A 22,527-nucleotide genomic window follows, 5' to 3' on the forward strand; every position below is an offset into this window, starting at 1 on the left:
ATTAAAAAATTAAAAAACTGATCTTTGCAAGTTTCAATAAACCCTGCAGCTCATAACTTGCACAACAACCATGCAAATCATAACTTGCGCACTAAATGCCAATCACCTCATCTTTGTTGTAAGCTATGCAGTTACAAATGGTGTAATTCATGTTACAGAGGAGATTACGTACCATATACCTTTTAACATTAAAGAAACAACTATGAATATAGTATTATTTATTGGTTGATTTGTAGGTGTTATTTAATTAGATTGTGCATTTGGGTGTAGTTACATACTGATATAACTGTTGTCTGTCATAAGCATTACATTTGGCATGGAAGTTAATGTTTATATTCTTGTCGAACACTTTTAATTCAGTATATTTTAGAGTAAATACATCTGACCAGATTTGGTACGTGCAAAATGTGATCCTGTATTTGTGCAGCATTGTAATGGACAATCCTCTTATTTGTGATTGAAATATCAAAATATTTATTTGTTGCATTGTTTCTTTATCAGGCACTTGATAGCATCGGTGCAAACACTGATAGACCTGGTGCAAACTTTTAATGAGTATATCCCTGGCTACTAAACAACGAGCCACAACAAGTTAACTTTAACTTGCTGCTAATGTCGACTTATGTTCCTTCACTTGCTGCAGAGAAGCAATGTACCATCTTCTACAACCCTTATGGAGAGAATGAGCTGCAGAAACTGTGCCGAGGGGATGAATGCAAGTGCATGGAAGGTGAGTGTCATATAATATGATGCGGCGTTCTCTCCAATATGCAAAATCATATTTGTGAAACACTGTTCGGGACAATTTGTGGTTCCTTTTTTAAGGTTTCCTTACTATTTAAGGAAGGGCTTTCGTCACACTTCATTACTGCAAAAGGAATCTCTGAGACGTAACAACGCAACTTGTGTTATATAAGAAATGTGTCCATGTTGAGTTCAACAGTACAATTACTGTATGTAAATCACCTCATCAATTCTCAAGTCCTCTTTCAAGTTGGAGACCTAAAGGAAGATATTCACCTCTGGAAAGAAGTCTCAACCCTCCTTACTTGTGTACAGCTATTATATGAAACACCATGCACAGGGTCCATTAAATTGATAGCATTCATATGTGTTCTTTATATCACAGAGAAACAGCTGATGTGCAGTGGGTATCAAGCAATTTATAAAAAATGAATATTTGGGAAAATCAATAGGTCTGGCTTCACTTTTCATTTATAATTGACTTATTGGCTTTGCCAGAGCTGTGGGAAAAAATGAATGTGTTTCAGCAATGCCCAAGTCATTGGTTTTGCAACAAGCTTGAGTTTGCTTTCGTTGCCCAAAGTCTAGTCTCATTTGTACCTGTGATTCATTTTTTGGGAAATTAATAAGGATCTTCATATGTTGTACTGGGCCAAATCTAAACATGTTGATGCTTTACCCTGGAATATCTTAACCTGAAACATTATTAAAGGGCACAGTTTTGTATTAGTAGAAGTCAATATTTGTTTCAAGGATTGCTTTTTGATCCTAAATCTGCTACAACATTTGAGACAACCACGTCTTCCTCCAGTCAGATTCCACAATATTTATAAATGGGTAGTCTCTTAACTCTTTTACCATGTTGCTGCTGGGACCCTTCCCCTATTATCTTTCTTTTCTCGCTTAATCACACGTTCCCTTCCTTCTTTACATATAATTGTGCAGAATGTTATGCTTAGAATGTTCATGTCTGCTACGGGTCTTTTAATCCAGTGTCGCGGTCCTGATTGGATGGCCTTTGGTCAATGAGCATCTTTTTCATCTACTCCACATTATCCTTCTTCCACAAATGACCATTTTGGTTTTATCCAGGTTCACAGCCATTTTATTTCTCCTTCAAAAAAGGGCTATTGCTTATAATAACCTCTGCAATCCAATAGCTGCTTTGCCGAAGAGCTCAATGTCATCAGCACACTACAATGAATAAGTTGGTTATTTACTGTTAGTGAGTGTGATATCGTATCATGAAGGGATTTACCAAGATCAGCTATCGATAAATAAAAAAAGGAGTGCCATAACACACCCTTGCTTTATGTTGCAATTTTTCAACATTTTGGAGGAGACTATCGGTTATTTTTATTGAGAATTACCTTGACCCACCTATTCAAATGCATTAAGTAAATAGAGTACAATACCTTTGCTGTAATTCCACAGGGGTTCATTTTAGGGCAGAATAGAGTACTGTCTGCTCCCTTCAAATGCAGATGTAAACTCCTTGCAAGCATAAGTGGGAGTTTTGAAGTTCATCGTGTCTTACGCTAATACAATAAGAGCCATGAACTTATGTAGAATGCTTGAAACCATGTTGCTACAAAAGGGATCACATTTAATGTGTAGACCCTTTGTTCTAATTCGTTAAATAACATTTTTTTAAACAAGGTGGACTCGACCTCTTCCTAGTCTAAAACGGGCAGGGTCAGAAGTAGACAAACTTTTTATGCAAAGGGTAAAGAGTTGGCCCCGTCATGCCTCAGGCATGGTTTTGAACTGCATACAGTGTGGGCGACAGGCTAAATAATGCCTATTCAAAAAAGCATGCATTTAAAGAGCACTAAAGGAAGATCATTAAGACCTGATGCTCCCCTTGACCGACTACTCTTAATTATCAGCTTCAGTAGAACAATGTCAACTTGCAAGACAGCGTAATTCTCTTGATCTAATAATGAGAAATGTAAAGAAATACTCTGTTGACATGCTTACTAATCTAATGTATTGTGCCCAGTCATTGGCTGTTATGCTAATATATGTTACATCTGTTCTTTTACTTTACTTACATGTTATTATAGTCTAAAACCTCCTACGATATCTATGTGTACAGGCCTCAAATAATTCTGCCAAGTCATTTGCTTTTAGAGCTATTTTAGCACACCAGATTGCTACCTTTTCTGTCCTTTTGTAACTTCTGGGTTTGATGCACTCATTTAGGATCATAAGGAGATTTCAATTCCGTATTAAAGATGTTTTTAGTTTCTCTAAGAATCCTTGTATATCTTTTGGTAATATGTGGCTTAAAAGGATTTCTTTACAGGATTTATATTTATAAATGTGTATTATTATAATAAATATTACAATTTATATATTTACTACAACCACTATGACTATTATGATACAACCCTTAAGTAGAAACAAGGTTTAGCTGAGAGTAAATTGGAGAGACCAGCCCACTATGGATAAGCAAACAAACTGAGGGCAGCCGACCTCGCCACTTGTACTGACCAAGCTCTCAAGTCCCTTGAAACAAATGATTGAAAAGATATTTTTTTTATTGAACTGAGTGCATCCTCTTGTTAGAGTGTCAAATACTCTGGACTCAAAAGTGAGAGGGAGTCTTCAAAAGGGATAGAGCCCTATTCACAGCGAACCCCAGCCAGGCCGCCGACAACCTCACGAAGTGGATCAGCAACTGCGCGGACGAACTCGCCCCACTGAGGACCCCGCCTAGCAGACCCGGCAGCAAGAAGGCCCCATGGTTCACTGACGAACTCAAGAGCTCCAAGAAGAACTGCAGAGCCCTCGAGAAAGTCTGGAGAAGGGAACCGACACCGGACAACAGGACCTCCTTCAAACTTGCCACCCGGAAACACCACCAGCTGATCCGCGCCGCCAAGAAAACAGCATTCAAGGACCGGTTGGACAACAACGCACACAACTGCAAGGAACTCTTCAACATCGTGAAAGAGCTTTCCAACCCCAGCGCAGGAAACAACGACATCACCCCATCGCAAGACCTCTGCAACTCCCTCGCTTCATACTTCCACAACAAGATCGCGGACATACACAGCAGCTTCAACAACCAACCAACGCACACCATGACCGAACAACCGCCCCCCACCACCACCCTCCACGCCTGGACCCCGATCAGCACCGAAGACACCATCCGCACGATGAACTCCATCCACTCCGGATCACCGACCGACCCCTGCCCTCACCACGTCTTCAACAAGGCCGACGCTGTCATCGCACCCCACCTGCGAGACATCATCAACACATCCTTCGACACCGCCACCTTCCCTGAGAGCTGGAAGCACGCCAAACTCAGCGCTCTACTCAAGAAACCCACAGCGGACCCCACCGAACTCAAGAACTACCGCCCCATCTCGCTCCTCCCGTTTCCAGCCAAAGTCATCGAGAAGACCGTCAACAAGCAGATGGCCGCCTTCCTCGAGACGAACGGATCCCTCGACCCCTCACAGTCCGGCTTCCGAGCCAACCACAGCACCGAGACCGCCCTCATCGCCGCCACCGATGACATCCGAGCCCTGATGGACAAGGGAGAAACAGCGGCCCTCATCCTCCTAGACCTCTCCGCGGCATTCGACACGGTCTGCCACCGCACCCTAGTACGGCGCCTCAGCAACATCGGCATCCAGGACAAGGCGCTGGAATGGATCATCTCCTTCCTCGACGGAAGAACACAGAGAGTCCGCCTTCCACCGTACAAGTCAGAGGCCTCCGAAGTCATCTGCGGCGTCCCCCAAGGATCATCTCTGAGCCCCACCCTCTTCAACGTCTACATGAGCCCCCTCGCGGCCATCGTACGCAAACACAACCTCAGCATAATCTCCTACGCCGACGACACCCAGCTGATCCTCTCCCTGACCAACGACCCCGCCGCCGCCAGAGCCAACCTGCACGAAGGGATGAAAGAGGTAGCCGAGTGGATGACAACCAGCCGCCTGAAACTAAACTCGGACAAGACGGAGGTCCTCATCCTGGGGTCCTCACCCTCCGCCTGGGACGACTCCTGGTGGCCTCCTGCCCTGGGCACCGCACCCAAACCGACAGACCATGCACGAAACCTGGGCTTCATCCTGGACTCCTCCCTCTCCATGACCAGGCAAGTCAACATCGTCTCCTCGGCGTGCTTCAACATCCTACGCATGCTACGGAAGATCTTCTGGTGTCTCCCCACTGAGACCAGGAAGACCGTCACCCAGGCCCTCGTCACCAGCCGACTGGACTACGGCAACGCCCTCTACGCCGGTACCACCGCCAAGCTCCAGAAGAGACTCCAGCTGATCCAGAACGCCTCAGCCAGACTCATCCTCGACATCCCACGAACCAGCCACATCTCCGGACATCTGAGAGACCTTCACTGGCTCCCCGTCAACAAAAGAATCACCTTCCGCCTCCTCACCCACGCACACAAGGCCCTACACGACCAAGGCCCGAGCTACCTCAACAGCCGAGTCAACTTCTACGCTCCCAAACGCCACCTCCGATCAGCCAACCACGCCCTCGCCGCCGTCCCCCGCATCCGAAGAGCGACTACAGGAGGAAGGTCCTTCTCCCACCTGGCCGCCAAGACCTGGAACTCCCTCCCTCCCGACCTGCGCCTGACCCAAGACCACCTCTCCTTCAGGAAGAAGCTGAAGACCTGGCTGTTCGAGCAGTAGCCCCCCCCCCCCAGCGCCTTGAGACCCTACGGGTATGTAGCGCGCTTTATAAGTGTCACTGATTGATTGATTTACTGCCATCAATTCTGCATCACTGGACACATAGGGATTGTGAAATACCAAAGTGTCAGACAAAGAACAAGTGCAGCTAATTATCCACTTCCATTCAACATGAGATTACTAAGGGTGTAGTATGCAACTCGCAGTACATTTTGGAGCACACTATCGCAAATACATTATTAAAGCATGGTGTGGTAGTGCACTGTCATTTACAGGCGGTATATTTTCTATTGAATTGGCCACTGAATTTGCACATAAATGCAGTTTTAATCATACAACTATGGAGTGCGCATTCAATAATATGTGAAAATTGGGTTTCATCAAATGTTTCGATAAAAACCTTTGTTTCCATCATAATACAGAATTACAAAAAAATATTCCTCGTGTGTGCTTTCCTAGAGGTGATATATATTGCAATATGTCTACAGTTCATTTACACCGTCACCCTCGGGTGAGAAGGGTCCGTGCCGGTGGCCGTCTTTTCTGTGGAATTCTCTGCCGCCCCATACTCGAGAGCTCAGCAACTATCTTCACTTCAAGAAAGCTATTATTATTTCTTTTCCCTTCTTTGTAGGACTCCTGTTCTTTTTGTACGTGCTATTTTCTTGTTGCTTAGCGCCGGGACGCCTGTTAGCTGGGGCAGCTGTTGCGCTTTACAATTTTTTTTAACATAACATAACAGGTATTTAAATGTTGCTGTGCTTTCAAATAAAATTTACATCCTACTGCCTTTCCTTTCAAGCTTTCTGTAACCCAGTAAGACTGACACATAATTTCACCTTACAAAATCCTCTAACTTTGGAGTCAGAGAAAGAAAAGTAAACACCATTCTCCCTGTTAAAAGAACAAATATCAATTTGTCACAATACATAGTCTGATATTTAAATTCCATCTTTAAATGTGTAACAAATGTGATAAGATCAAAACAAAATGTAAAGACCTTTTTATTGTTTGTTCAGCTTCCAAACCCAAACATGGTTATTTTGGGGGGGTGCATTAGCCCCCGCACCTGTACTTCCAGCACCAATGACCACTGGTGATCGCTCTGGCTGCATTCTAGTCCAACTTAAGTTTTTGCGGTGGGTAACCCCTTTGAGGTCATTGAAGGTGGGTTCATTTTTAGAGGGCACTACATTTTTGCAGGATGGGTGAATCCACTAAATTCCAAAGGAAGCATTTGGCTTGTTGGAAGCTGACAATTATTTGAAAGCGGTGACCTCTAAACGAGAATCTGTTTAATAAGATGTAAGTGTTTTTTTATTTGGATCAATTCTAAACTACTTTTATTTCTTGCAAAACACAGCGGAATGCAGTAAAATGCAACCTGAAATTAATTTGGCAATAGGTGCGAATACTAGAAAAGCAAAAGCTTGCCAGAAAGACATTGTATATGGTAAGAATGCTCATTTCTACATTTGTAAACTCATGTAGATGGTGTAGATTTACTGTCTTGCTTTAGATTCCCTAAGATAACGTATACCCCTTTTTCCAGTCTTTCTTAAGGATATAAAACAATGCAACATGTTATTATTATTTGATGGAAATAGTGAAAAAAGTTATATGTTTATTTTATTATTTCTTATTCTATTTCAAATGTCAAGACTTTACAAAATCTAATACACCTAAACTGCCCTTGTTGAAATGTTTTGCTTATTAAGAATGTAACAATGAGTATCATTGGGTTGCAAAGTTCTTTTGTGATTGAAAAAGGGATTTTCTTAATGTACAATAGCCCATTGTACATCCCCACCACCTGCTCTTTGTAAATGAATTCCAACTCGTGCAACAGCTTTTGCGATCCTTTTCAAATTGCAAATAGGAGGGGACATGAAAGGACACCCTTGGGACAAATTCACTTTTGTGAATCATGTCAAAGACATTGGTGGAGCAGGCAGTGGTTCCGAAGACTACTGTTTGCCTCCGCCCCAATGACTTTCCAATGTAGAAACCATTTTTTAATGCAGCACCTGTGCCTTTAAAGTTTGCTTTAAAAAAATGTTTTCCATTTCTGAAAGCAAATGCAGAGACAGAGCTATGGTGTGTCTGGCAGGTCGTTATGCAAACCCCTCTAAGAAGACAGTTTGTGATGCATTACATAACATTACAGAATGCATTACCATTCACAAACCAGTTGGGAATGATAAATCTGCATAGAAACTATGTACAGAACTGTACTTTTATGCATAAATGGTTTTACTACTGTGTTATTCTTTGCCTCAATTGTGTATAATTACACCATATTAAAACTTGCCCAAGTAGTGGGGAACGTGAGGAACAGGTGAAAATTGACCCTTCTCCACCCTGGATACAGTCAGAGTTTTACTCCAGTAGAGGGTTAGAGTAACTTGCATTCTGGGATGGGACGGGGAATGAATCACTCCCATAGTAAAGGGGATGTAGGGGGAAACGGTTTCTCCATGGGAACAAATGCTTTCCCAACGTAGAGAAAAAGAAGAAAAATTGCCCTTGCTCATTGGGCAGTATTTTACCAGTGCATATTGTACACAATGTACAATAAGGAATTGGGAAATGGTAAGTCATCACAATGTCACATGACATTCCCAGTAGAATTAATTTACCATAATCCAAAAACATTCCTGTTGGAAGTTAGAGAGGTTTCCATAAGGGATTTATGATTTTATTTCCAGTTCTATATCAGTTATACAACCGGTATCCTAAAACAAAACACAAGAATCTCAATAATGGGAAAGTAGTAGCAATAAAGAAATTCTCTTATTTCCCTTGAAGACCTTCACGCACTCTATTAGTAGCATGCTTCATCATTGAATCTCATCCTTATCCCCATAAATCAAGATGGGTTTAATCATATCCCAGAGAGCTCCTGTGATATTTTCTAGCTGGCTAAGGGAAAATAAAAATGCCTAGGGGTCACCCATCTTTCCCTTTCTTTATTTATGTTTGGTGCTTTTGGTATGGTCTAAAAATTATCTATGGGGATGGTTGTGGATCTTACTGCCCCTACATTTCTCACTAAGTGGACATGTTTCAGCCCGTTTACTGGCACTGTCGACCCTAGACTTTCATCAGGACTTATGCTATCCGATATGTTTATTTTATGTGAAGTCCTGTCCCTAACGGTCTAGTATATTCATAGAACATAAAAATAAAGGAAATAAACATGCAGGCTTATCTAGCCGAGCCGCAGAGTTCCTAGTAGTGCCCTAGTTCCTGTTTAATGACACGTCATAGGAAACACGTGGGAGCATGCCCCTGTAGTCACATTTTCATCCAGGCTGCCATGTTACGCTTTGCCCTACTCTTGCCCATCATTGTTCCTGACTAGCTGCAGCATTCCTAGTAGTATGCCTGAAAATGGCACACGACACAGCTTTCCATTCGTACTACCAGAAATATAATATTTGTGAATTGCAAAAAAGAGAAAAAGTATATTCATGCACATGTGTAAATTGCTGCACAAATTTTTTCATGAATACAAACCTGTGGGTCTGATTTGCAAAGGGTCTCCGCACTCGTGGGGGAGGCCCTGCAGGCCCTGCAGTCGTGGGGCAGTCTCCACAATGAAAATTCTCATTGCAGATATTCCGCCCCATGTGCAGATACTGCCCCATGACTGCGGGGCTCCGCCATGAGTGCAGAGGCCCTTTGTGAATCAGGCCCCTGTGGGCAGATTTACAATAACTGGTGCATCCCTGCATATCAGCAGGGATGCACCAGTTATTGTGCATCACGGCTCCGCCACCATGGATGCTCCGCATTTACAATGCAACGCACCATGGGGCAAAAACGGACAGATGTGCCGTAAAGGTGGCGTATTGCTGAAGTTGCGTTACAAGTGCAACACAGCTCCAGCAAGGCTCTGGGGTGCCCTATCTTTATAATGCTGTGTCAAGCAAGCGCAGGGTTTTGACGCAGCATGGGCTCAAAAGTGACTGAGTGAAATCTTGTAGATTTCACTCAGCCACTTTTAGGAGGCGTGCCTGCAGCGGAACGCCCCCTCCCCTGCGCCGGAACGCCTACATCTGGCGCAGGGCTTTACCACGTGACGCATCTTCCAGATGCATCACATTGTAAATACCCCGCAGCATGGCGCTGGCTTTGCGCCGCCGCTGCGTCACCAAAGTGACGCAACGGTGGCGTAAAAGAGGAGCAAGTGGCTTGTAACTCTGCCCCTTAGTGTTTATGGACCTCTGGTAACACTTATCAAACCCAATTCATAGGCAATGCAGTAAGGTTTTATCATCACCTTCCTCATGTATATCTATTTGAATTTCAATTGCCAGCATAACTTTGCTCTCATATATTTCACCTTTACTATTAAAACACCCATGTCTGTTCTATATTTTTAAGAGGCAGAACCTTGCACTACGAAGCTATACCTTGTGTACTTTGCCACTAACCCTCGCCCTCTTTGATTTTAGCTTACAAGGTGAAAATTGTATCTTCTGTCGAAGATGGTAGTTTTATCAAATATACGGCAGTCGTGCAGGATATCTTCAAAAAAGGTAGGTACCATTCAGTAAGCCAGGTGAGTGGGTACGTTTATGCAACAGGGATACATTGAACCTTATGCAGAGCTGGGTAGTAATGGAAATCTTCTGATTTCTAGAGCAAGGTCTTGATTTGAATGTCATGCTTCCTTTAGAAATAATTTACCTAATTTGCTTTTCACATATCTTCATGGCACAAATTACCCCTGACTGGAGAGTTTGTTGCCTTGTCATATACACGTTCCCTAATTGATGATGTCTCTCGGAGTGGATTTTGTTTTGAACTTTTCATTTCTATTTGTGTAATGTTAACCCATCTTAGGTCTACTTTTACTGTAGAGACTGTGGTTGGATTTAGGTATCACGGAACACTATGTAATGTTGTATAAATAACTGGGTCCCAAACTTGTTGCACCTCTCTTTCCTATTCACATTAAAAAAAAAATCCTAAGTTAAAAATTATCTGACTTTTGTCCCTTACAAATATGAAACAGTAGTGAGCTACTGAGTAACTTAATAATTCATTCACTTTGTATGTTCTACTTATTTGAATAATAGTTTATTTTTCAATGCTTTTGAGGCGATGCAAATCGGCCTCACACCGTAGACCTAACATAAAAGTAGAAGGGAAAAGGCATCCCTGAAGCCATCAAATTTTATTTAAGATGACAAATTATTTTAAGTTTGCTTTAATAATTTAAAGGATACCCATTTTAAGTCGCTGCAAGCAATATATTACACTTAGATTAATAACATCATAGAAATTGCTCTAGCTGTTACCTTGCACTGCGGTGGCGGTGTTGAGTGGGTGGGGGTAATGCTGGGCACACTGCAGAAATGACTCGTTTGCTTTTGCAGAAGCTGAAAAGTGGAATGATCTCATTGAAAGACTATGGGATCATTACCTAACTAACCCTCTGTAATTTCTCTTTAAAAGCTACTTGTGTGGCAAATATATTCTGTGATGGGAAAGTTGGAGTGTCCTGTGCTTACCACTGCCCTGTGTATGTAAGAGTGCGCTTTCAGAAACTTCCATACTCAGGACAGTCTAAGGTATGATTTGTGTAAGTTACCCCAGCTGCCCAGAAGAAGTGATGAAAACAAAGTACCTTACTGCTATTTGGTGGTGTCAAACTTCCACTGCACTCACAGACTACACATCCTGTAAGAATGACCAGCATTTCCTATTGATTTGTGAAATGAAAGTACACTTCGGGGCAATGTGCAACAAAGACAGCAGAAGGAATGATAAGTAAAGGAGGAATGCAACTGCAAAACGAAAGATACAACGAGCAGAAAAGGAAGACCAGAAATTGAGAGAAAAGAGTAAGATTATGGAAAAAGGAAACTAAGAAGCAGTAAGGGGTGGGTAAAAAAAAGAAAGATAAATATATAAATCTAGATAAAGAAATGCTCCACAAAGCCAGTGGCGGCCGGCATGGATCTGGGGTGGCGAGGCGAGGTCGAGGGTGTAGGGACATGTAAAAATGTTTTAAAAAACATAGACTTGCCTCCTCGCTACACTTATCCCGCTTGTCTCTCCTCAGTCTGCCGACCAGGAAGCAGCAAGGCTCCCCTGAGCCATACACAATGCTGTAATGCAGCTTTGTGATTGGCTCCCCTAAGCCAATCACAATGCTGCCGTGCAGCTTTGTGATTGGTCTGAGTGCCGTATTTTGGTGCTCAGACGGGTACTGGGGGTCTGGGCATGTTCTCTATCCAGGCTCTAATGTAGCCAGGTGAGTGTTGGAGTATATGAGTGACTGTATGTGTTAGTGAGTGATTGTGAACGTGGCTGCATGGATGAGTGTGTGCTTGTGTCACTGACAGTATAGGTGAGTGAGTATGTGTCAGTATCTGTATGAATAAGTGAGTGGGTGTGTGTATAACTGTATAGGTTAGTAAGTAGCTGTGTGATTGACTCTATGGGTGACTCACAGTGTGTGAGTTGCGGTATGGGTGTATGAGTGGATATATCAGTGGCTGTATTAGTGAATGAGTTGGTGTATGAGTAGCTGTATGGGTAACTGAGTGGATGTGAGTGTAGACCTATGAATTAGTAAGTGGGTGTGTAAATACTGGCATGGGTTTCTCAATGGTGTTGAGAATGGTAGTGTGGAAGTTGGAGTGGGTGTATGAAAGGTTATATTGGGTTATGAGTGGGTGCATCAGAGATTCTGTGGTTGATGTCATCAGAGATGTCATTTGAGATGTCATCAGTGATGTCACTGACCGTGTCATGAGTGATGTAATATGTGGGGTCATAAGCAGTTCATTGTGGGGGCACGAGTTAAACTGCTGAATTACTCTGGTTTTGTATGAGTGAAAGGTCAGCCTAAGTATAACACCCTTGTAACTTTTGTTTTTTTAGTGAATTCCTAAGGTTTTTTTTTAATTCTATTTCTAAATTGTAACATTCATTTCTTTAAAAGAGCCTCTAAGATTTTCATATTGTTTTCTATAATTGTATATTGTATATTATATACCACTCATTTTTTGATTTTGTATGTGTTTATCTGAAAGTACATTAATAACTGGTTTTATTTGTAATTTGTTTTTGAGTCGGCACAACATTGTCACATTTACTGTGGAGAATCTGTGATCAGCAGATGCATTTCACATACTGAAAAATACACTTAAAGTTATTTTTAAATCAGAGCCACCCAAGAGGCCAAAATTGTGTTAATTTTCTTGTCAAATATTTTTTATTTTAATTTCTAAAATCCGTGACAACGTCGGAATGATTGTGATCATATCATAAAATCGCACAAAAAGCAGACACTTAGCGACCACCACGACATTCAAAAATTTTAAAATACACACATTACTAACCACATCACTGTTTTAAAAACCTATTTGTACACATATATTTGCAGTACATTTTTTAAAACTGTGTTTGAACTTTATTCCTATTTTCGCGATTACAAGAGTCGCGATGATTCATGCAACTGCGATGATCGTGCCTTTTTTAGCGGGTGCCAACATATATTCACACATTTTACAGTATTTTAGACATTAGGGGTTTATTTCTGCACTGTTTAAAGTCATGTTTTTGAAGGGAGTTTGCATAAAAACAACCACATAAACCGATTTTTCATATTGCGGTGACGCCCTGCGTCGCGATGAGATCAGTAGCTGCGGTGAACTGTGAAATGATGCTTCAGTCTATCAATACTTCTGTAACTAAATGCGTGACTGCCTCAGTACATCTATGCCTGGGTGCATCCACAATAGGCCAGTGATTGCCTGCATAAGTCTCTCACTCAATCTGTGAGTAGGTGCATGAGTGCCCTTGTGCATTTGTAAATAAGTACATGACTGTCTAAGTGGATCTGTGAGTGGATACATGAGTGTCTAAGTGGGTGTCTGAATGGATCAGTTAGTGGGTGGATGAGCGTCTGAGTGGATCTGTGAGTGAGTGCATGAGTCTCTCAGTGGGTCTATGACTGGCAGCGTGAGTGTCTGAGTGGTTCTATCAGTAGGTGTGTGGGTCTGTGAGTGTGTGCTTGGGTACATGAGTCTCTGAGTGTATAACTAACTGGGTGCATACGTTTTTGAGTGGGTCTATGAGTGACTGTGTGAGTGATTGTAAGGGTGTGTGAGTGTCTGAGTGGGTCAGTGAGTGGATGTCTGAGTGAATCTGTGAGTGGGTGCATGAGTGTCTCAATGGGTCTGTGAGTTAAAGAATATATCTGAGTGGGTGAGTGAATGGGTGCATGCATGAATGTCTGAGTGGGTCTGTGACTGGGAGGATGAGTGTCTGGGTGGGTCTGTGAGTGGATGCATGAACCTTGACTGGGTGAGTGGGTGGGTGTGTGAGTTTCTGAGTATAAGAGTGGAGTATAAGAGTGACTGACTGAGTCTGTAAGTCTCTGAGATGGTCTGTGACTGAAAGCCTGATTATGATGGCGGTGGGACAGCCACCGTCAGGCCATCGGTGGCGGTCCCACCACCATCCAGCCCATTGGTCTGACTGCCGCATTAGGATGCAGACGGTAGGAGCTCAGCTGTCGGGGGAAAGACCACTGCGTCTAACAGGCTCAAGGATCCCGTCAGTGCGGAGGTCGGACTCCCATTCCCTGCAATGAAGGCGGTGCCTGCTCAGGCACCGGCATAGGGTTTACAAGGTCCCTTTCCGCCTGCCCTTTCATGGCAGTTCACCCACCATGAAAAGGCAGGCAGAAAGTGATTTTGGGGGCCCCTCGCAGAGCCCACTTCCCTCCTGGCCCTCTGCAATGGGACCTGGGGGGCACCTATGGTACCCCTTAATCATCCCTGCACCATGTGGCAGGCACCCGCACAATGCCTACTACATGGTGCAGGGATGTTTTAAATATGTATATTTAGTATTGTGACGTGTGCTGCAGTCCGAAGTACTTGCCGCAATACAAAATATACACATTGCGATCACCATGAAGGTGATCGCATTGTAATGCGGGAAGCAGGACTGCCGACTTCTAGTCGGGTGGTTCTGCTTCCGCCAAGGTGCATCGCAATCAGGCCCTGAGTGTGGGAGTGACTGTACATGTGTGTGAGTGGGTGTATGAGTGTCTCAGTGGATCTGTGAGCAGGTGTATGAGTGTCTCAATGGTTCTGTGAGTACATATGTGAGAGGGTCTGTAAGTGGGTGCGTGAGTCTCTGAGTGGGTCTGTACATGGGTGCATCACTCTCCGAGTAGGTCTGTAAGTGAGTGCATAAGTAACTGAATGGATATGTGAGTGAGTGCATGAGTATCTGATTGGGTATGTAACTGAATCTATAAGTGTGTGAGTGGACATGTGAATGGGTGTATAATTGTCTGAGTGAGTTTGTGAGTGCGTACATGAGTATGTGACAGTGACTGTCGAGTGTGTACAAATATATATATATAACAACCATTGGAACTTAAGATTTACCAGTACAATAAGCAGTACGAGTGTTTGTTATTTAGACTTGGAGGTTTTTGTAGAAGACGGAACCCTCCAAACACGCCTCTATAGAAAGCCCACAGCGGGCAATGCCGTACTGCACGCAGCTAGTTACCATCCTAAGAGCCTTATTAAAAATGTTCCATATGGAGAACTTTTACGATTAAAAAGGAACTGCTCTGTGAACAAAGATTTTATAAGAGCAAAAACAGAAGCAGGTGAAAGGTTCAAAAACAGGGGTTACTCGACCAACCTGTTTAATCAAGCTGCAGAAAAGGCGTCTACTATCAATAGGAGGGATCTCCTGATAGTCAAAGATAAATCAAAAGAAGATGACCAAGTCAGAATGATTACAACTTTTTTTTTGGATCAAATATATTTTTATTGAGTTCCACAAAGCAATGGTATACATTCAATACATGAAGAAACAGAAAGCGATTTCGTGGCGCCCGTCCCCGACCTAGCAGCGCACCCCTCTGAGTGTCCATGAGGTGAGGCAAGTCCGGGCGCCCGGGTGTGCTATCGTGGCGGAGGGGCACGCCCCCCTGCGGCCAGCCGAACTCTTTTCCCCCAACTCCCCAACAAGCCCTCCCTCCCGCCCCACCCCTACTGTATCCTACCCCTTCAACTACCCCCCAGCCCCCCCAACCTCCCCCCTCCCGCCCGGTGTGTTCCTTGTAGCGCCGAAGTTGGTTGTACTGTGTAGAGGCTAGACTTTGTGTTCCGCCCTGGTCCCTTCATCACTAAACCCCTCCGCCAATTTCAGGACCCGGAGATACCTCGGGCATGTGAGCTCCGTAAATTCCTGGGAAAGTAGAGTGATGAGTGGACGCCAGGTTGCTCTGAAGGTTTCGGAGGACTGAGTAAGCGAGGCCTGTATCCTTTCCATTCCCATGATGTACCATAACCGGTGTAACCACCCCGTGTGTGTGGGCTGCCTAGTGGACCCCCAGAGTGACAAGATGTGCTGCGTCGCTGCCCCCATTGCCAGTCCCATCTGTTTTCCCCTCATGGATTTGAGGGGGAACGTCAGGTCGTTCGGCAGTCCGAGAACAGCGTATGCTGGGAATCGTGGAATGTCGGTGTCAAAGTGAGTGTCTATGTCCTTGAGTACCGCCGTCCAATATTCCTGTACCCCGGTACAGTCCCACATGATGTGTAGCATGGTCCCCGTGCGCCCGCACCCTCTCCAACATTTAGGGTCTTTGCTCGGGTTCCCTTGGTGTAGACGCTCAGGGGTCAAGTGCCAGTAGTAGGCGATCTTGACCGCCGCCTCCCTGCTAGCGGTGTTCCTGGCCGTGTGATGAGCACGGTGGTATACTTCTCGCCATTCTTTAGCTGAAAGAGCGCGCCCTAGTTCCCTCTCCCAGCGCCTCTGCCCAGCAGATTTCTCCGAAAGGGGGGGAGGGGACAGCATCTGATATAATTCCGTGATGGACCTTGTGTCCGATGTTTTGGTCACTATCCAACGCTCATAGGGGGTGAGGGGGCGCCCAACCAAAGGCGCCACGTCGGTGTGCGTCAGCCAGTGCCTAAGCTGGAAGTATTGGTAGCGGAGTGGCTTATCCAGTGAATAGTGTGCTGTCACGGCATTCCATGTCATGAAGCCCTCCGTGTCGAAGAGGTGGCCCGCTGAGCGACACTCGGATTGTCGCCACTGTGGGAATGCGCTCGTGGAGCTGCCAGGGGGGAACGCCGGATTATCCAGCAGAGGCGTCATGGGGGAGGGAAAGGTCGTCAGGCCCCTTGGGACCGCGGTGGCATCCCACACTTGCATGAGGGTCCTGGTGATGGGGGATCTTTTGAGGTACGGTGGTCTGTCTGGGCGCGCCAGGAAGGGGACCTTCCAGAGGGCCAGGCCCGCCATGGCCCTGTCCTGGAACAACCAGTGCTTCTCCGAGGTCGGCCGGGACCACTCCAGGAGGAATCTAAGCTGAGTCGCTTGGAAGTAGCGCTTGAGATCCGGAACCCCCAGACCCCCCTCCGCTGTCGTCCTCGTGGCCAGGTCACGCCGCAGTCTGGACCTTTTATACGCCCATACATAGTGATGCAGGGCATCTTGTAGCTTCTTCAACATCCCCAATGGGGGAGTGACCGGGATGGTTTGGAACACATAGAGGATCTTGGGCAACAGGGACATTTTTATGGCCGCCACCCGGCCCAGCCATGAAAGCGGCTGTTGCTTCCACCTCGCGATGTCCCCCTGGACTCGCGACAGCAGCTTGGAATAGTTAAGGTCGACCGTTTGAGCGGTGGACGGCGTCAGGTCTATCCCCAGGTACTGCACGGTGGTGCTGACCTCAAGCCCCCCTACGTGCAGCGAAGCCCTGTTAGCTGGTCGGGTGTTGCTACCTAGCGGCAGGACGACGGACTTCTGGACATTCATTTTGAAGCCCGACACTGCCCCAAACGCGGTCATTTCCGATAGGAAGGCCGGCAAAGAGACCCGAGGGTTATCCACCGCCACCAGAATATCGTCCGCGTAGAGGCTGATGGTTTGCTCCACTCCTCCAAACTTGATCCCGGCTATGGCTCGGTTGTCCCGTATCCGCTGGGCAAATGGCTCGATATAAAGGGCGAACAGGAGCGGCGAGAGAGGGCAGCCCTGCCGCGTACCTCTCTGGATGTCAAACGGCTTAGAGCTGACCCCGTTGACTTTGATGGTCGCCCTCGGGGACGTGTAGCAGCCCGCCACCCAGGAGCGGAATCGCGGACCCACTCCGAATTTGACCAGTGTCTGTTCCAGGAACCTCCAGTCCACCCTATCGAACGCCTTCTCGGCGTCCACCGAGAGCAGTGCTGCGTGTGAGGCATTGGCGTATGCTTTGTCTATGACATGCATAATGCGCTTTGTATTATCCGCGCATTGCCTGGAGGGGACAAAGCCCGCCTGGTCAGGGTCGATAACGCCCGGGAGGCACGGGCCCAGCCGGGAGGCCAGGATGCCCGTGAAGAGCTTAATGTCCACGTTGAGGAGCGAGATCGGCCTGTACGCTGCGCAGCGTGAGGGGTCTTTGCCCGGTTTTGGAAGGACCACGACTTCTGCCTCCAACATCTCCCTTGGGATTGAGCCCCGGCCCTCGAATGAGTTGAATAGCTTTGTAAGGACTGGCGCCAGGATGGGGCAGAAGGTTTTATAAAAGCCTGCGGAGAAGCCGTCCGGGCCCGGAGCCTTCAGGGGTTTAAGACGGGCGATGGCCGCTATGACCTCCTCCAGGCGGAAGGGAGCATCTAGCGCTGCGGAGTTCACATCGTTAAGAGCAGTGACCTCCATAGACTCCAGGTAGGTCTTCCCCTCCTCCTCCCCCATGGTTTGATCGGCGGCATACAGCTGCTCATAGAAAGTCCGGAATGCCTCCGCTATGCGGTCATCCTCTCGGACCTCGCCCCCATCGTCACCTCGAATCACAGGGATCTGCGAGCGGACGGTTTTGGCCTTGAGTTTGCTGGCCAGCAGGCGGCCCGTCTTGTCTCCCCCCACGTAATACGCGTGACGGATACGGAGTGCCGCATATTCCGCCCTGTCCAGATCTAGACTCGCCAGCTGCGCCCTGACCGCTTTCAGCTTGCGCCAAATCCGGGGGGCCCCTGTCCGGCTGTGGACCCGCTCCAGTTCTAGCACCTGTGTCTCCAAGTCCCGTCTCCGATCCTTTCGCTCCCTGTTTTCGGCCGCGGTGATCGCCATGATTTCGCCCCTGATGACCGCCTTCAGCGCCCCCCACAGTGTCGCCTGGGTCACCTCTCCCGTGTCGTTTTGGTCTAGATAAGTGGTTATGCTTTGGGACAGTTGCTGCACTACTCCCTTGCGTGCCAGTATATTTTCCCTGAGTCGCCACTTGCCCCTATGTGGAGGAGTACGCGGGACGGTCATATGGAGGGTCACCGCGTTGTGATCCGAAAGTGCCGCCGGTGTGGTGTCAATGTCCTGAACCATGGGAAGTATGTCATTCGAGCCCAGGAAGTGGTCTAGTCTGGCATATGTGTGATGCACGTGAGAGTAGAAGGTGTATCCCGGAGCAGTTTGATGTTTGTCCCGCCAGATGTCAGTGAGCCCTCTGTCCCCTAGCCACTGCTTCCCTGTCACTGACAGCGCTCCGGAGTCCCCGAACCTCTTCCCAGACCTATCCTTCTCATTGTCCATGACCAGGTTCAAGTCCCCCCCCACTAGTACCAGTCGCAAGTCTCCCGAGAGCGCTTCAGACAGCGCACCTTTCAAGAAAACCTCTTGTTTGGTGTTGGGTGCATAAATGGAGCCCAGTGTGAAGGAGGAGGTGCCTACATGTATCGTGTGTGCTAGGAGCCTGCCCCTGATTTCAGCCACTTTATTCCCAACGCGCCCTTTGAAGTGCCTGGCCACGAGTATAGCGACACCCGCTTTCTTTTCGCCAGTCGCGGAGTAGAATTGGTGGGGGAAGGCCCTAGCCTTCATGCGGTGCCAATCTTTCGCCAAGAGGTGCGTTTCCTGTAACAGACATATTTCAGCCTCCAAGCGCTCAAGGAAGGAGATGACTGCCCTTCTTTTGACGGGATTATTGAGTCCCTTGACATTAAGTGAGAGGATACGTATGGTGTCAGCAGCCATGAGTGCGTGTGCGTCCCCTCTGCCGTGCCCTAGACCTCCAACCAGCCCAACCCCTAGTACCAAACACCACTTGATAGTGAACAAACCGAGCTCCCCCCCCCCTCCCCCCAAGCCCCAACTTCCCCCCCAACAGTCCCCTGCCCCCCTCCCCCCCCAACTGGTGAACATTGTCCCAGGCCAATCATGAGACAGTCTAGGCCTGTGGTGGATGAGTCAATGAGTGGGTGTGTGACAGTGGCGGCTCACGGCCCCCCGTTCCCCCCCCCATCCAGGAGCCAAAACTTATCTGATGTCGACCTTCACCAAAATCCCTTTAGGTGCCAGCGCCCGTGTCTTTGGATACTTCCTGGATTGCTGCAGCCTGTTCCAAGGCCACTGTGTCCGGATCGGGCTTGAGAGGCTTCTTCCGCTGTCTGTTCCGCCGCACAGTCTGCCAGCCGTCCCCTGACCTCCCGGGGGAGCCCGTCCCGGCCCCAGAGGACTGTCGGTCTGCCACGTCGTCTTGTTGTGGGTCCTCGTAGGGGATGCCTAGCACCTCACACGTGTCTCTCAGGGAACGCAGCTGGTGGAGGGTGCCATTCCACTTAAAGACCAGGCGGAACGGGTGTCCCCAGGAATACGGGACCCCCTCTTTACGCAGGAAAGTAGTGGCGACCCTAAACGCCCTCCTCTTTTGTAGGGTGGATGCAGCCAAGTCTTGAAAGAGTTCCACATTGTGATCTTGGAAGCGAAGGGGTTGCTTGTGACGAGCCTCCCTCAGGATGCGCTCCTTCAAGGGATAGTCCGGCAGAAAGGCCAAAATGTCTGGTGGGGGGCCCTGGGTCCGGCGGGCCGGGCCCACACGGTGGGCTCTGTCAATTCGAACCGCGAAGTCCTCTCCTTCCCCCAGCACCATCCGGAAGAGCGCCTGCAGGTATCCCGCCATGTCGTCCCCCTCCGCCTTGAGCGGCACATTTCGGACTCGAATGTTATTGCGTCTGGAGCGGTTCTCCAGATCCTCCGTGTGGGTCTGGAGATCCATCTGCTGATCATGAAGACGGGTGATCTCCTGCCGAAGGAGTTCTATTTCCTCGCTGCGGGCCTGGCCCGAGAGCTCGTTGGCCGCCACTCTCTCCCCCAGTTCGTCGACGTCCCGCCGGAGTTCCTTGTGCTCCCCGGTCATTTCCTGTCGGAACGTTTGAATATCGTCTTTTAGGGAGGCGAAGAGGGTTTCCATGAACGCCTTGGTCGCTGGCGCCTCGCCCTCTGGCAGATCTTTCCCCCCGGGGGGGAGCGTCGTCGCCGGTTTGTCCGGGCTTTTCTCTGGCTTAGGGGGTCCCTTGACTAGCATCTCCGAGATGTTGCGGTTCCCCTTCCGGAGCGACATGGCTATCCCAGCCGTGGGCCCAGCCTGGTCAGGACTCCGCGTGATTCGGCAGGGTGCTCCGATGCGCTCAGGCCGTAGTCTGAAAAGGCTGGTATCGTGTCTCAGGGGCCTCTTCCCTAGGCCACAAGCCTCGACCCCACTGCTTTCTCCCGTTAGAGGTATAGGGCTGGCTCCCGCCTGGTATCCCTGGGCTGCTGGCCACTCGCTCGGTACTCCCTTTCCCAGGGCCTTCCGCAACCTCAGGCCTTCCCAGATCCTAGTCGCGGTTCAGCCAGGTATGCCTCCAGGTGGGGGGAGTGGGGGATCTCCCGCTGTGACCGCAATTGCGTCCTGGCCGCCTCCCGGGCGCCGCTCGCCTTCTCTGTATGGGCGCCAAGCCCCTCTGCTGCCCGGGGTCGAGCTGTCACTCCCTAGGGCCGTCACCACTGCAGTATGCCGCCTCCTTCTGGGCCCTTCCGTAGGCTGTGCTGCGGCCTGGCCGAATGCTGCGTGCGCCTCAGGGCGCCTCCCAGATGCCGCGGGGTCCACCGCACCACACTTCCCTGGCTCCAGGTGCCCAGATGTCGTGGACCGGGCCGTTAACTCCGCGTGGACCGTGGCCCCGACCTCTCTCAGCCCTTCCGGCGGTCTTTACTCCCTCTCCTCCACTGGGGGGGCCCCCATCTCCCACACACACCGGTGTGCAGTCCACGTTGGGGCACCGGGCGCCGCTGCGGGCGGAGTCGCTCTCAATGGGGCCCTGCGAGGTCACTTCTTGCCTGTTGGGACTGGGGGGCTCCTGATCGCGCCCCCAGTGCCTCCTTGGCTGCTCGCTGTCCCCCTTGCTCCTCCACGGCACCAACCGCCAAGTCACCGCTGGTGCCCCGGGTCCTCAGCTCTCCTCCTGGGGGCCGCGGCAGCTCCTGTGTACAGCGAGGGGTTTCCACACTCCTGACCCCCCGCTGATGTGTGCCTCCAGTCCGCTGCTGCCTCCGTCCATGCCCCGCCCGGTGCTGCGTGCTTGCAGGCCAGGCCACCTGGGTGAACTCGGCCACACCTCCCGCGACTAGGCCCAAGCCGGGGCCTCGCTTAGGTCTGGACGCCGGCGGACCCGGCGCCCCTCTATCCGCCTCTTTGTTGCTGGGCTCACCGTCCTCCGCTGCCAGGCACCACACCCGGGCCCCCGCAATCGCCGCCGGAACCTCCGATGCCGCAGCGCCGGTGCTGGAGTCGCCGTGGCAAGTCCCCCTGGGCTGTTGAGCGCCGGGGCCCGGGCCTCCGTTTTCGCGCCTTCAGGCTGCAGCAAGCCGTCTCCGCTCCACGGCGCCTCCCTCCGATTCGGAGCCTCGCCCTTGGCCCCAGCTGCACTGTGGATATATCGGACACTGTCCGCCGTCGGTGGCTGGCTCGGCAGGGTGGAAGGTCCGCTAAAAGTCCCGGTCAGGGGATCGGGTCCGGGGAGCCACCGCAGAACACGTCCTACCGAGCCGCCATCTTGGCCACGCCATGATTACAACTTTTAATAACAAATCGGGTGATCTGGTCCAGAGCTTCCAGATAAACTGGCACATCTTAACTACCAATGGTGTCTTAAAAAAACATCTGACAGACAGGCCTTTAATAACTTATCGCCGCTGTCGATCGCTATCAGATCACCTGGTCCGTAGTCATTTCTCATCCAAGCCACAACCTGCATCTTTAACCAACACAAAAGGGTTCTTTCCCTGTCTAAGATGCAAGGCC

The 22,527-nt window shown here is 48.6% G+C and overlaps 1 protein-coding gene across 2 annotated transcripts in view; it reads left to right on the forward strand.

Annotated features, from left to right (window-relative positions):
* Nucleotides 1–22,527, forward strand: part of C5 (complement C5) — a 352,588-nt gene that overhangs the window by 326,863 nt on the left and 3,198 nt on the right. For both annotated transcript variants that reach the window (XM_086920988.1, XM_086920987.1), the window contains 3 exons: nucleotides 644–730; nucleotides 6,784–6,873; nucleotides 9,881–9,964. In XM_086920988.1, the coding sequence (XP_086777114.1) occupies nucleotides 644–730; nucleotides 6,784–6,873; nucleotides 9,881–9,964 (261 nt within the window). The remainder of the gene's footprint in view (nucleotides 1–643; nucleotides 731–6,783; nucleotides 6,874–9,880; nucleotides 9,965–22,527) is intronic.

Source organism: Lissotriton vulgaris, chromosome 5 (assembly GCF_964263255.1).
Source record: "Lissotriton vulgaris chromosome 5, aLisVul1.2, whole genome shotgun sequence".
NCBI classification, from domain to species: Eukaryota; Metazoa; Chordata; class Amphibia; order Caudata; family Salamandridae; genus Lissotriton; species Lissotriton vulgaris.